Source organism: Salvelinus fontinalis, chromosome 8 (assembly GCF_029448725.1).
Source record: "Salvelinus fontinalis isolate EN_2023a chromosome 8, ASM2944872v1, whole genome shotgun sequence".
Classification (NCBI taxonomy): domain Eukaryota; kingdom Metazoa; phylum Chordata; class Actinopteri; order Salmoniformes; family Salmonidae; genus Salvelinus; species Salvelinus fontinalis.
This window is the reverse complement of record NC_074672.1, coordinates 29,684,469-29,700,584: the sequence shown is the minus strand read 5'-3', so window position 1 is coordinate 29,700,584 and position 16,116 is coordinate 29,684,469. Positions and strand designations below refer to the sequence as shown.

Genomic DNA, 16,116 nt, shown 5'->3' with positions numbered 1-16,116 from the left:
TCACCCACAAACAAACAGTGAGAATGCCCTACCTAAATATGACTCTTGATTAGAGGAAAACGCAAACCACCTGCCTCTAATCAAGAGCCATACCAGGCAAACAAAACCAACATAGAAACAGATAACATAGACTGCCCACCCAAAACACATGCCCTGACCATAAACACATAAAAACAACATAAAACAGGTCAGGACTGTTACAGACCCCTTCCCTTTTTCCACATTTTGTTCCACATTTGTCAATACATTTTTGCAACTGTATTAAAAATAAAAAACTTAAATACCTTATTTACATAAGTATTCAGACCCTTTGCTATGAGACTCAAAATTGAGCTCAGGTGCATCCTGTTTCCATTAATCATCCTTGAGATGTTTCTACAACTTGATTGGAGTCCACCTCTGCTAAATTCAATTGATTAGACATGATTTGGAAAGACACACACCTGTCTATATAAGGTCCCACAGTTGACAGTGCATGTCAGAGCAAAAACCAAGCCATGAGGTCGAAGGAATGGTCCATTGAGCTCTGAGACAGAATTGTGTCAAGGCACAGATATGGGGAAATGTACCTAACCATTTCTGCAGCATTGAAGGTCTCCAAGAACACAGTGGCCTCCATCATTCTTAACTTCTTGCAACTATAGGGGGTGCTGTTTCGCATTAGCATAATTTGCTCTACAGATGAAACTGCCTAGTACTCAATTCTTGCTCGTACAATATGCATATCATTATAATTATTGGATAGAAAACACGCTCTAGTTTCTATAGCCGTTGGAATTTTGTCTCTGAGTGAAACAAAACTCAATCTACAGCACTTTTCATGATAGGGAGTCAGATTTCAGACATCTTGGCACCTGATATGGAGTCAGTTTAAAGGTCTGTGTAAATGCTATGGAGAAACAGACACTTCTTACGTCTTCCCCTGGATGTCAGTACGTGATGACGCTTTGAATGGAGTCGATTGCGCAATCAGTGCCTCTATAAGACACCAAATAGCGGAAGTAGGTTCCTTTCCATGTCTGCGCCTGGCGCACGAAGGATGTCGGACTCGCCTCCTTCCAAGCTTTGGTTTAGCCAGTAATATTTCTCCGGTCATATTTTTACTCGTTCTAGGTGTTAAAAACATCATAAGGGAGTTAATTTGAACCGTTTTATAGCAATTTATATCCGTTTAGTGCGATTTTGAGGCATTTCTTTCTGAGACACTTTGAACCGCTGGGCACGTTTCCAGTTCATGCCGAACGTTAGTGGGCATTTCCACATGGCAAGAGGACAGCTTTCGACCAAAAGACGATTAGACCCAAGAAAGGATTCATTGCCCAAGATTCTGATGGAAGAACAGCTCAAAGTAGGAACAATTTATTATGATAAATCGTGTTTCTGTCAAAAAATGTGAAACGCTTATGTCGCCATTTTGTTTGCTATAGCTTCGCTTGGCGCAACCTGTATTGAAAAGTAAGGATAATTTAAAAAATGTAATTCCGCGATTGTATTAAGAATTAAATTGTCTATCAATCGCTGTCCACCCTATATTTTTTAGTCAAGTTTATGAGTATTTATGTATAAGACTAGATCACTGTCTAATATGGTGCACGACATTTTCTGACCAGCTGGGCTACTTTTGTCATTGTCTAACCATGATTTTGGTGGCTAAATATGCACATTTTCGAACAAACTCTATATGTATGTTGTAATATGATGTTACAGGAGTGTCATCTGAAGAATTCTGAGAAGGTTAGTGAAAAAATTAATATATTTTGGCGATGATAACGATATCGCTCTCTTTGGCTTGAATCAGTGCTCGGGTAACGTTTGCATATGTGGTATGCTAATATAACGATTTATTGTGTTTTCGCCGTAAAACACTTAGAAAATCTGAAATGTTGTCTGAATTCACAAGATCTGTGTCTTTCCATTGCTATGTGCTGTGTATTTTTAAGAAATGTTTTATGATGAGTAAATTGGTAATACAAGTTGCTCTCTGTAGTAATTCTAGTCGCTTTGGTGAGATTTGTGATGGTGGCTGCAATGGCAAACTATGATTTATACCTGAAATATGCACATTTTTCTAACAAAACCTATCCTATACCATAAATATGTTATCAGACTGTCATCTGATGAGTTTTCTTCTTGGTTAGTGGCTATCAATATCCTAGTTTAGCCGAATTGGTGATAGCTACTGGTGGAGAGAGAAAATGGTGGACAAGAAAAATGGTGTCTTTTGCTAAAGTGGTTAGCTAATAGATTTACATATTTTGTCTTCCCTGTAAAACATTTAAAAAATCTGAAATGGTGGCTTTATTCACAGGATCTGTATCTTTCATTAGGTGTCTTGGACTTGTGATTTAATGATATTTAGATGCTACTATTTAATTGTGACGCTATGCTAGCGATGCTAATCAGTGTGGGGGGTGGGGGGGGATGGGGGGTGCTCCCGGACCCGGGGTAGAGGCTCGTGAAAGGTTAAATGGAAGAGGGGAGGTGAGAGAAGGGCCTTGGTCAGGGAGGTGATCAAGAACCCAATGGTCACTCTGACAGAGCTCTAGAGTTCCTCTGTGGAGATGGGAGAACCTTCCAGAAGGACAACCATCTCTGCACCACTCCACCAATCAGGCCTTTATGTTACAGTGGCCAGACGGATGCCACTCCTCAGTAAAAGGCACATGACAGCCCACTTGGAGTTTGCCAAAAGGCACCTAAAGGACTCTCAGACCATGAGAAACAAGATTCTCTGGTCTGATGAAATCAAGATTGAACTCTCTGGCCTGAATGCCAAGCGTCACATCTGGAGAAAACCTGGCACCATCCCTACGGTGAAGCATGGTGGTGGCAGCATCATGCTGTGGGTTGTTTGTCAGCGGCAGGGACTGGGAGACTAGTCAGGATCTAGGGAAAGATGAACAAAGTACAGAGAAATGCATGATTAAAACCTGCTCAGGAGCACTCAGGACCTCAGACTGCAGCAAAGGTTCACCTTCCAAGAGGACAATATGTCATGTCTTTGGCTATGCCAGATGAATTGCTATGACATGCTATTCTATAAAATAATTTCTCCGTAATTAATATCACCTGATTGAACTAATCATGTAAATGTAATTAACTAGAGAGGGACACTGCAAAATAATATTTATAGAGCTGTTATCTTCCGAATAAACTCTTAAAGATTTAGTAATATTTTACATCCATAGCATTCAATATTAATCGTCATCTTACTTCAGTCTCATATTCTGAAAGTTGTAAATTCTTGGTTATCTGCAAGAATCCTGGCTAACAAGTTGAATCAGCAATACAAAATTGGGTTTAAATATTTATTTACTAAATACCTAACTAATCACACAGAATCACACATAAACAATTAAATCATAACTTGATTACAAATTGCCGTCATAAAGGAAAACGTCCCTAGTGGGCGGAACAGATATGACAGCTTGTTACACAAAGGAAAGGGCTGGATTTTATTGAAAGAGCGGGAGACTGGAACAGAGGCGAAGCTGTGCTATCGTAAATACAGTATCTTATGCATTCTAAATTACCGCCCATTTGGAAAAGGAAAATGCAATAAATATTTACTCTGAGCTGCGCTTCAGTAGGTTGGTGGTAGATGGAAGACCGTATTGCCAAACCGAGTCCTCTGTCCTTTGAAGAATGTCTCTGGTGGTCACTGTCGTAGTAACGTCGTTGTGTAGTAGACGGGATACTCTGACTGTCCTTCCTAACCTGCATTTGTAGCAGCTGTTGCTAACTCAATGGCTAGGAGGTATCACTTCTGTAGTGAATACGAGTTCAAAGTTCATACCATTCACAACCAAAGTCCATGCTGATGTTGGCTTAGTTCTGTAGTTATTATCTGAACCATTCTGACATCGGATCGTCATCCTAATATACCCGGAACAGGAAGTTATATTTTTGTCAATGGCTTTATATAGTGAAGGGAGAGGGGTGTGTCTGAAAAGTTTATTACCCATGTCTCTTCACAGGGGCGGGCCACTGGTTGAGCAGAGGCCCAAACTTATGAAAACCCAAATCTCTCATTTGGAAGCTAAAATTACATTTCATCTCTTCACAAATAATTTCATATTCAAACATTTGAATTAAAAAACAATTCGATGCGAATCCGATACCTCTGATGTTTAGACTTTCCACAGTAGAGTTTATGTCATTCTATCATTGATGAGAATGTGTCAGAGGGCAACCGAACTGACATAATATACCTTAAGTACCACTGCATATGTTCAGTTGGTCGGATTACCAGAATATAGTTAATTTCCCCCCAACTTCTGATGTTCCCAGAATCTCTATGTTAACCAAGGGGTTTTCTTATGTCACATCAGTTATAGTAGGGAGAGGGAAAAAGGGGGAAAGAGGTATTTATGACTGTCATAAACCTACCCCCAGGGCAACGTCATGACAACGACCCTAAGCACACAGCCAAGACAATGCAGGAGTGGCTTCGGGACAAGTCTCTGAATGTTCTTGAGTGACCCAGCCAGAGCCCGGACTTGAACCCATTCGAACATCTCTGGAGAGACCTGAAAATAGCTGTGCAGTGAAGCTCCCCATCCAACCTGCCAGAGCTTGAGAGGATCTGCAAAGAAGAATGGGAGAAACTCCCCAAATACAGGTGTGCCAAGCTTGTAGAGTCATACCCAAGAAGACTCGAGGCTGCAATCGCTGCCAAAGTGTTTCAACAAGTACTGAGTAAAGGGTCTGAAAAGTTATGTAAATGTGATATTTCATGTTTTTTTTAACTTTTTGCCTCTTTTTCGCCCTAATTTCATGATATCCAATTGGTAGTTACAGTCTTGTCCCTTCGCTGCAACTCCCCTATGGACTCGGGAGAGGCGAAGGTCAAGAGCCAATGCGTCTTCCGAAACACAACCCTGCCAAGCCGCACTGCTTCTTGACACACTGCTCGCTTAATCTGGAAGCCAGCCATACCAATGTGTCAGAGGAAACACAGTCCAACTGGCGACCGACGTCAGTTTGCAGGCACTCGGCTCGCCACAATGAGCCGCCATAGCGCGATGGGACAAGGAAATCCTAGCCAGCCAAACCCTCCCCATTTTCTCTGTGCTAAGCTTTGAAACAACATCCACAATGACCATGTTTTCCACTCAGTTCCAACCTGAGGTGGAACTTCTTCCTTCAAATTGATCAATCACAGTGGGTTTTAAAAGCATGATACTGTTTGATGGGATTGCTTTTCATTGATGTCATGGTGGTTAGAGAGACAATAGAGCCCTGAGTACAAGACCATTAGGTGAGTTGGGTACTAGTTGGGTACTACCAACAGTGCGGAGATTAGTGTGACTCAACCGTCACGTGGAAATTTACTTTGGTCATGCCTACAGGTGTGGCGGATATATGGTCACTGCCACAGCCCTACTTACAAATTTACATAATTTATTATACAGAGATACTCATTAGGGTTCTTCAAATCCTGATTGGATGTTCTGCTATGTTGTTCACTGCTGTCAGAGCAGCTTACCAATCGCTGCAGCTGTAACACAGCCCATCTGTAATAGCCCATACAACCAACTACCTACCTCATCCCCATATTTGTTTTTGTTTTTCTGCTCTTTTGCAAACCAGTATTTCTACTTGCACATTCTCATCTGCACATATATTATTCCAGTGTAAATTGCAAAATTGTAATTACTTCGCCGCTATTGGCCTATTTATTGCCTTACCTCCTTATTTGCACACACTGTATACAGATTTTTATATTGTGTTATTGACTGTACCTTTGTTTATCCCATGTGTAACTCTGTGTTGTTGTTTCTCTAAAACAATGTTGGAGGTGGCTTATGGTAGAAAATTAACATAAAATTCTCTGGCAACAGCTCTGGTGGACATTCCTGCAGTCAGCCTGCCAGTTGCATGCTCCCTCAAAACTTCAGACATTGTTGACAAAACTGCACATTTTAGAGTGGCCTTTTGTTGTCCTCAGCACAAGGTGCACATGTATAAAGATCATGCCGTTTAATCAGCTTCTTGATATGCCACACCTGTCAGGTGTATGGATTATCTTGGCACAGGAGAAATGCTCACTAACAGGGATGCAAACACATTTGTGCAGAACATTTGAGAGAAGTAAGCTTTTAGTCCATATGGAACATTTCTGTGATCTTTTATTTCAGCACATGAAACACTTTACGTGTTGCGTTTATAATTTTGTTCAGTATATATGGAACCCAAAAAGGTTCTACCTGGAACCAAAAGAGTTCTACCTGGAACAAAAAAGGGTTCTTCAAAGGGTTATCCTATGGGGACAGCCAAAGAACCCTTCAAGGTTCTAGATAGCACCTTTTTTTCTAAGAGTGTACTCTCCTAAATTCAAAACTGCAAACATGTAATGTATGCATCACAGGACACAAATACAACGCTATTATATTAGCCAATGATCCCTGTTGCTACAGTATGAACGTAGCAACTAGCTTGGGGGGTTAGGTACATCAGAACTCCATTGTGTGGGATGGGAGAAGGGAGATTATTTACGAGGTGGAGTCGATGCTTCTTTCCCACAGAAAGGGAGTGAATGAAAGTGTTTCTGATGTGCGAGCCCTCTCCAGAGGTGAGCCACTCGTCCTCTCACCTCAGTACCACTCCCATTGCTGGACTATTGATTAGCCCCCAACACGTCAGTTTTTATTGCTGCTTGGTAGGCTGTAAACTCTGGGCTCTAGGGACTCCACAGCCACAGTTTCCATTGGAATGTTCAGTTTTTCACATCCCAACCTATTTTTACCCAGTATTTCTTTGAAGACGATCAGAAAAATGTATTATTTAAAAGAGGATAGAAGGGCTCTTTTTCATTTTGGGGTTGTTTGCTCCAAGGCCTGTTTCATTAGTATGTTCTCTTTCTCTATGGGGCTGATGATCACTCTACTTAGTGTGTGTGTGTGTGTGTTGACTGCAGACTGCCTCATTATCCCATAATGATGTATATCAAATGCTGAATTGAAAACAAAAGGTCACCCTCCACCTGTGAGCCATGTCTGATACCCATACAATTAGAATTTTGTGCATTTCCCAATCTCTAATCTACATAGACAACAATAACCAATTCTGGTGTGGAGCCATATTGGATGGAGAGTGAAATCATGTGGATTCTGGGACTGTGTCCTGCACTGACTGTTTCACTGTATGTTGTGGGTGCAATATGTGTTGTGCATATTTCCTCTACACTGTCCGTTCAAATGCATATTCTGCACTTTAAATGTTCGGACATGAGTGTTGAGACATGGAACCATAACCTTGAAGAACCATCCTCAAATGAGGGGGACCTGAGAGGGGTATTTCAACTTACAGTTTCACAGCTGCCCGCCTTGATTGTGTATCAGCCAGTGATCTTTGTCTGTACCAGGCACGTTTGTGCTGATGTCTTGCTCGATGTACAGAATACTAATAATAGAGAAGTAATTATCTGAGATCACACGCAGGGGACAGATGGAGCCAGACATAACCAGAGCATAGATCAGAGTACAGGAGGAAGAAGAAGAGGAGGAGGAAAAGGAGGAGGTAGTGGAGGAAGACGGCAAAGAAAGGAGTGACTCATGTTCCTCCCTCCCTTCCTTCCTTCCTTCTCAGTTATCTGCATCCCTTTCATCTGTGTCTGTCTCTTTCTTTCTATCTACTTTATCTCTATATCCCTGTTTCTCTCTTTATAAACACTATACAATTTTCTATGAGATAATGTATAAAATACTGGCTAAACAATCTGAAGTGCAGTGCCTTTGGAAACTATTCAGACCCCTTCACCTTTTCCACATTTTGTTAAGTTGCAGCCTTATCCAAAAACGGATAAAAAAAGAAGAAATCCTCAGTTTAGAGCTCCGAGACAGGATTCTGTCGGGGCACAGATCTGGGGAAGGGTACCAAAACATTTCTGCAGCATTGAAGGTCCCCAAGAACACAGTTGCCTCCATTATTCTTAAACCCCAACCCCCTCTACCCTAATCTAATCTGTATGTTCTTCAATGACTTACTTCAGGCACATCACCGTTGACATTACACGCCTGCTAGCCACCCAACACTAAATAATGACATGAATTTCCCCTGATCCTTGTGTATTTCTCCACAGGATCCTGAATCATGGGGAGATATGGCTGAACAATCCTTTTCCTCCAGAGATAACATTCTGTCTGCTGGTCTGACAGCAGGACACGGCTTATTTATCAAGCATATCCATTTCCATTTGTCTTGTCATTATACTCCTCTGTGGCTGTCCACTTACTCCATAGCAATTTTCACAAACATGTCAAACGAAACCTGTGTCATCTCATTTCGCCTAGCTCTCTCTCTCTCTCTCTCTTATTCCACCTGTCTCTCTCTGTCATTACATCTCTCTCTCTCGCTCTCTCTCTCTCTGTCTCTCTCTCTGTCGTTCCATCTCTCAATTCAATTCAATTAATTTGGCTTTATTGGCATGGGAAACATATGTTTACAGAATGGAATGGACAGAGAGAGAGAGAGAGAGAGAGAGAGAGAGAGAGAGAGAGAGAGAGAGAGAGAGAGAGAGAGAGAGAGAGAGAGAGAGAGAGAGAGAGAGAGAGAGAGAGAGAGAGAGAGAGAGAGAGAGAGAGAGAGAGAGAGAGAGAGAGAGAGAGAAGGGCCTTCTATGCCATCAAAAAGAACATAAAACTCAACATCCCAATTAGGATCTGGCTAAAAATTCAGTTATCAAACCCATTGCCCTCTATGGTTGTGAGGTCTGGGGTCCAGTCACCAACCAATAATTCACAAAAGGGGACAAACACCCAGACTCTGCATGCAGAATTCTGCAAAAATATACTTTGTGTACAACGCAAAACCCCAAACAATGCACGCAGAGAAGAATTAGGACTAGTTATCAAAATCCAGAAAAGGCTGTTCAATTCTACAACCAGCCAAAAAGGAAGCGATGCCCACACAATCTACCACAAAACCCTCACCTGTCATGGTCACCCCTGTCACCAGAGGGCGGCAGAGACCGTCCTAGAGACATTAACGACACTCAGGTGTGTCCTATTTTAATTGTCAGGTTGTCCTTTGCCAAAGCTTGAATTGTTAACTGTGTGCGTTTGTTTCCTGAGGTAGTTTTCGAGACTTAGTGTTTGTTGTTTTTTCATGTGTACTGGGATCCTGCGCCTACCGTTTCTAAGTAAAGCTTTATGTTTACCCTTAACCACTGATTCCTCGTCTGTCCTCTTCTCTGCACCTGGGTGCAACCTCACCACGTCACATCACCTACAGAGAGATTAACCTACAGAAGAGTCCACTCAGCCAGGTGGTTCTGAGCCACAGGACAGAAACACATTTAGACCCAACCAAATTATGAGAAAGCAAAAAGATAATTACAGTGCCTTTGGAAAGTACTCAGACCCCTTGACTTTTTCCACATTTGTTACGTTACAGCCTTATTATAAAATGGGAGAGAGAGAGAGAGAGAGTAAGCGAGTGCAAGCGAGTGCCAAGCGAAATCAGATGACACAGATTTAATTTTACACGTTTGTGAAAATTGCTATGGAGTAAGTGGACAGCCACAGAGTGTAATGACAAGACAAATGGATATGCTCACTCTCGCTCTCTCTCTCTCTCTCTCTCTTTCCCTTTCTCAGTCTCATTGGGAGAAATAAAAGTCTCAGAATAGGATCTGGACCTCCTTGGTCACAGTCCCTCACCCTCATTAGCATTGAGCTACAAAAACACAGTTTTAATCACTGCTAAACAAAAAAACAATAATGTCACTCTCACCAGGGCCCAGATGCATCAACTAGAATAAATATAGGTTGGAACTGAAGTAATGACTATATTTTTAAACAGCCATTAAGTAGATGGCAGAGCCGGATGCATAATTGGAGTTTCCTATATATTTTCTTCATTAAGTTAATACTGTAAATTCAGCCTTTATTAGCAATATACTATGGGGCAGGTTTAATTGAATGCTGATGTTTATTGTCATGAGTCTTGTCCTAGAGGCAGAACTGAGTGATTTCCCCTAAATAGGCCAGATGCAAAGTCAAAAATGATGATATTGTAAAAGTTAGTGAAAGATGAATTTAAGCGTTAGGGTTAGGCATTAGTGTTAGCGGTGTGGTTAAGATCAGGGTTAAGGTTAGTGTTAGGTTTTAAAATCAGATGCTATAACTTTGTGGCTGTGCTAGCTAGTGACCACTCTACAGAGCTGCCTGCAGAAGAAGATCAGAGCAAGAATACCTGTTATTGTTCCCTTCTTGAAATACCAGGTGCCTATGTTAAATTTGAATAAGCCTTTCCAACAACATTACCATGATACCCCTGTGAGTAAAGTTATGGGCAACATTTTTCATTAAGCTTTTTTTGAAGTTTAAATGTTTGAATGAAGTTTGCTCTCCTGAGGTGGGTCTTTAGTACAGTGCCTTGACTTTTTCCCATTTTGTTGTGTTACATTTAACATGATTTTTAATTGACTACCCCATCTCTTTACCCCACACATACAATTATCTGTAAGGTTCCTCAGTTGAGCAGTGAATTTAAAGCACAGAATCAACCACAAAGACCAGGGAGGTTTTCCAATGGTTCGTAAAGAAGGGCACCTATTGGTAGATGGGTAAAAAAAGCAGACATTGAATATCCCTTTGAGCATGGTGAAGTTATTAATTACACTTTGGATGGTGTATCACTACACCAGTCACTACAAAGATACAGGCACCCTTCCTAACCCAGTTGCTGGAAAGGAAGTAAACCGCTCAGTGATTTCACCATGAGGCCAATGGGGATATTAAAATGAGTTACATAGTTTAATGGCTGTGATAGGAAATTTCTGAGGATGGATCAATAACATTGTAGTTACTCCACAATACTAACATAAATGACAGTGAGACTTACCCTGAAAGACTCACAGCTGTAATCGCTGCAAAAGGTGATTCTAACATGTATTGACTCAGGGGGTTGAATACTTATCTAATCAAGATATATTAGTGTTTTATTTTCCAAAAGTAATTGAAACACGTTTAATTTTTTTAAATGTTTCTTCCACTTTGACATTACAGAAGATTTTGTGAAGATTTTTGACCCAAAAAATTACAATTAAATACATTTTAATTCCACTTTGTAACACAGCAAAATGTGGAAAAGGGGTGTGAATACTTTCTGAAGGCACTGCATATATACTGGCTAATAATTGTTTGATTTGACGTGTGTGCGTGTGTTTGTGCAGGTGCATGTGTGCATGAATGTCAATGTGTCAGTGTTCTCAGCAGCTCCAGGAGACTGCAGGAGGGTGCATGCTCACTGAATTTCAAGTCAATAAACATATAGCACATCTTCCCTGTTAATCCAATTTCGAGCTTAATCCTGTAAAACTCAGTCAGGCAGTCAATCCCAACGTTACACACCCCTTCATTGACAAAGACATGAGTTGGACAGGGATTACGGTAACACTTTCTATGAACCACCTGTATAATGCAATTTCAATTAATTTATATGGCCCTCTATCACATTTTGGAATATAACAGTTGCTATAAGCCTTCATAACAGGTCACAAGGCTTTTAACATCATTTAGGCTATGCATTCATTACGCATCACACAGCATTATGCATTATAAGACATGCTCGAAAACATAGCAGCCTCTAGAAATGGATAAATGGTTATAATAGATATACAGTTGAAGTCAGAAGTTTACATACACCTTAGCCAAACACATTTAAATTCAGTTTTCACAATTCCTGATATTTAATCAGAGTAAAAATTACCTGTCTTAGGTCAGTTAAGATACTGTCCCATGGTGTTTATACTTGCGTACTGTTGTTTATACAGATGAACGTGGTACCTTCAGGCGTTTGGAAATTGCTCCCAAGGATGAACCAGACTTGTGGAGGTCTACCATTTCATTTCTGAGGTCTTGGCTGATTTTTTTTGATTTTCCCATGATGTCAAGCAAAGAGGCACTGAGTTTGAAGGTAGGCCTTGAAATACATCCACAGGTACACCTCCAATTAAGTGAAATAATCAGTCTGTGAACAATTGTTGGAAAAATTACCTGTGTCATGCACAAAGTAGATGTCCTAACCGACTTCCCAAAACTATAGTTTGTTAACAAGAAATTTGTAGAGCGGTTGAAAAACGAGTTTTCATGACTCCAACCTAAGTGTATGTAAACTTCCGACTTCAACTGTTTAGTGTAGAAGGCTCATAGAAACTGTTACTAGACTTTATTCCAATTGAAGAACATACAGTACCAGTCGAAAGACTGAACACACCCACTTATTCAAGGCTTTTTCTTTATTTGTACTATTTTCTACATTGTAGAATAGTGAAGACATCAAAACTATGAAATAACACATATGGAATCATGGAGTAACCAAAAAAGTATATTTTAGATTTTAGATTCTTCAAGGTAGCCACCCTTTGCCTTGATGAGAGCCTTGCACACTCTTGGCATTCTTTTGTGTTTTTTGGTTACTACATGATTCCATATGCGTTATTTCATAAGTTTGATGTCTAGAATCTCACACAACTGTCCACACGATAAGAGAATGAGAGATAGCTATCTGTCCAGCAGGGGCATAGTCACTAGGGAGCCAGGAGCACCCAATCAGATTGCGCAACAACAACAAACATTTATTTTATTTTATTTCTTTACTTGTCAGTGTTCCAAACGGGACATTATTGGTATTTTTATCTAAAGATGCAAACACCATCAGATAGAATTCATAGCACGCAGTCCACTTGGTTACTCAGATTTGATGAAATATACACTGAGAAAAAAAAGGTTTCAAAAGTGTTCTTCTGCTGTCCCCATAGGATAACCCCTTTCGGTTCCAGGTAAAACTGTGGAAAAGATTCTACATGCAACCCAAAAGGGTTCTTCTTGGTACCAAAAGTTTTCTGCAAAGGGTTCTCCTATGTTGACAGCCGAAAAACCCTTCTAGGTTCTAGATAGCACCTTTTTTTCTTAGAGTGTATAAAAGAGATTAACTGGAATGACATTCACTCTCAAGGGATAGGTCGCCAAAAATAACTAACTGAAAGCCTCACCCCTAATAAGTCAGAATAGCATGAAATTAGTTATACGACTGCAAATGTTTCTCTTTGCCCCATGGCAAAATGTGTAAAATTGTAGGAAGTTAGCTGCGACAAATGTCTGGCTACGCCACTGCTGCACAGTTTAGTTTCAGCACCATGGACAGAGTCTAATCCCAGCAATGCGTGCAAGTCACTGTATTACCAAATGCAGTAGACACGAACATAAGGGCATGCATCCAGGAACAACAGTATTTTAACAGCCCAATTTCAGCACCACAGACAGCGACAGTACAAATACTAAGATTTATGCTTGCACCATGGAGTTTAGACTGCAGTGGCTGGGAAAGCGTTGCTTCACATCTCTACACGTATGGAGTTCAAAAGCAGAATTGAAATGTACAGAAATATCAGCAGTTTAATACATTTTGGGAAATCCTGTGATTCATAATTAATTTGTCTTATCAGTGTATAATTAATCCTGCCTTACGGCAGAGGTGATTTGGAGAGAGATCTCCCATGTAGAGCACAAACACGCACACTTATAGATGTAGGATCTTAATTTGAGCCAGTTTGCTACAGCAGGACAATAATCCTGCAGCAACAGGAAATGTGAATTATTATGTGGATTATAATTAATGGACATTTTTGTAGGGTTTGATACATTTTTCACAAGGGAAAAGGAAGTCTGAAATTTCAAAGTGGAAGTTACAAACTTCAGAAGCCTTTTTAAAACTCAAATACACTACACGTTTTAAATTGCCTGTGATGCAGGAAAGTTCTCCTGCAACAGGGTAATCAAATTAAGATACTACATCTGTACACATATGCACGCACATACACAGGCACACACAGAGGGAGCACCCACAAGCCTGTCATGGGAAGTCATTTTGTTGCATTGCTCACATATGCATACTGTCGACCCCCATCAAAGAAATGGCTTTTCAATATGATTTAAGATGACTGAAGTGTGATCTCAATGTGAATGCACACGCACATGCACACACGCAAGCAGGCATGTGCGCGCACACACACACACACACACACACACACACACACACACACACACACACACACACACACACACACACACACACACACACACACACACACCACACACCACACACACACACACACACACACACACACACACACACACACACACACACACACACACACACACACACACACACACTAACAATGGCTATCATAATTTCCATCATTGTGAATGGCTCATCTTTCCCCCATGGAAGATAATCCTTGATGGGGCGAGACATCAGAATGAATGAGTTCTGTAGATCCCTGGAGTTGAATCTAAGCACCTAAAGAGAGGATTGATTCCCCAGACGCTCTCCAGGAGCTCTCTAAGCCTTATCACAAACCAGACAAGATGCCTATGACGTGGATCTATACATCTACAAGCATGAAATCACTGCAAGCAACATCCAAAGGAAAGAAATGTCTCTGCAGAAACACACTAATGTTACTCTGCACCGCTCTGCTCTGCCGCAAAGACCCAGCGGTCCAGGGACATCCGTCCTCCCACTGTATTTACTCAACTTCAGAAAAAACAGAGGGTTTATAGTCAAGAAAAAAGAAGAAATGGTCTGAACGCTTGGCAAACAGATGGGGGTTGACATATGCATCCCCAGGCGGTCCCCTTGCCCAAACATGACTCTGCTTGGGAGCCAAGTGACAGTGCCATGAGGCAGACTGGTCCTCTGGCTGTCACACTACAGGACTTTATCTGCTGCACCTCTTCTCTTCTTAACACTGAAACACCATTATTATTCCTGCCACAGCATCACAGCAGACTTGCAGTAACAGCCACAGCTGAGGATTGTATAAGCTAGTGGAGGAAGAGGAGTGCAGAGATACAGATACATTCCTCTGTCCATCCGTTTCTCTCTCTCTCTCTCTCTCTCTCTCTCTCTCTCTCTCTCTCTCTCTCTCTCTCTCTCTCTCTCTCTCTCTCTCTCTCTGTCTCTGTCATGAAGTGAGAGACACAGACAAACACACCATATCCCTGGAAACAGACATGCACTGTACTCACATGCACACATGTATGCGCACATGCACACACATACCCCCTCCCCCCAAAAAACTGCTCTTGTACACACATTTAAACTCCCCCTCACAAACACACTTATTAACCTCCCTCCCCTCCCACCACCCAGCACAAATGCACATTCACCCCCACACTCCCCTACACACCCGCTCACAGCTCCGTGACATATTTCATAACTCACCCTGGCTGTTGGGTCCCCCCTCTCCCTCCTCGGTGTCTGTCATGTTGTTAAGCATCCTCTCTTCCTCAGGCTGCAGTCTGCAGAGAGAGAGACACTGCTACTGCTCTAGCGCTGACAATCAGAGCTCTGTGGGCTGGAGCCACAGCAGAGAAAGCAGCACGGACGACAAGAAGCACTGTTTTATTTCTGTAGCTCACTACTGCCTCCCTCTCTCTCCCTCTTCCCTTCCCTCTCACGCTCAGCAAAAGAGCAGTGCAGAGAGGAGAGAGTTTAAAAAAATATTTTCCACTTCTTCTTTCTGGCGTGTTGCGTGATTCTCTCTTTCTCTCTCTCTCTCTTCAGGAGGAGGATAAGGAGAGTGAGAGAGGCTGCAGGGTATAGCTGATGATGGAGTGCCTGTGACCAAGGTCTCGCACACACTCACTCACACGCACGCTTGTTCGCTCACTCGCTCGCTCTGCGCACTGCACAGCTACGATCGGCCCCCAGTCAGCCTAAGCCTGATGACTAAATTCATCATGCATTCAGAAGGCATTATCTCTCTCCCTTTCTCTATCTCATTCCCTTGCTCGTACACTCATCCCCATCGACCATCTCTTCACGAGAGAGGGAGAGAGCGAGAGAGAGAGAGAGAGAGAGGGAGGGAGGGAGGGAGGGAGGGAGGGGGCACATCAAATGTAAGGTTGCCTTCTGTGTTTGAGCATCTCTTTTGATGTTCTTTTTAGATGCAAGACAAGGATCCATTTCATTTTTGCTCTATTTTGTTTTCCTCTCCTGTATGGTTACTGCCAGTTATCTGAAGTAGGCTGCAGGGATTGTATAGCATTCCCTGAACCTAATTATTTGAAACTAAAAGCTTTCACTGTCACCATGCACTGGTCT

General features: G+C 41.7%; 1 protein-coding gene across 3 annotated transcripts in view; it reads right to left on the bottom strand.

The window, feature by feature from the left end:
• Positions 1–15,841, bottom strand: part of LOC129861062 (solute carrier family 12 member 5-like) — a 135,696-nt gene extending 119,855 nt beyond the window's left edge. For all 3 annotated transcript variants that reach the window (XM_055932130.1, XM_055932128.1, XM_055932129.1), the window contains exon 1: positions 15,235–15,841. In XM_055932130.1, coding sequence (XP_055788105.1) covers positions 15,235–15,289 — 55 coding nt within the window. In that variant the 5' untranslated portion in view covers positions 15,290–15,841. The remainder of the gene's footprint in view (positions 1–15,234) is intronic.
• Positions 15,842–16,116: the final 275 nt, after the last annotated feature.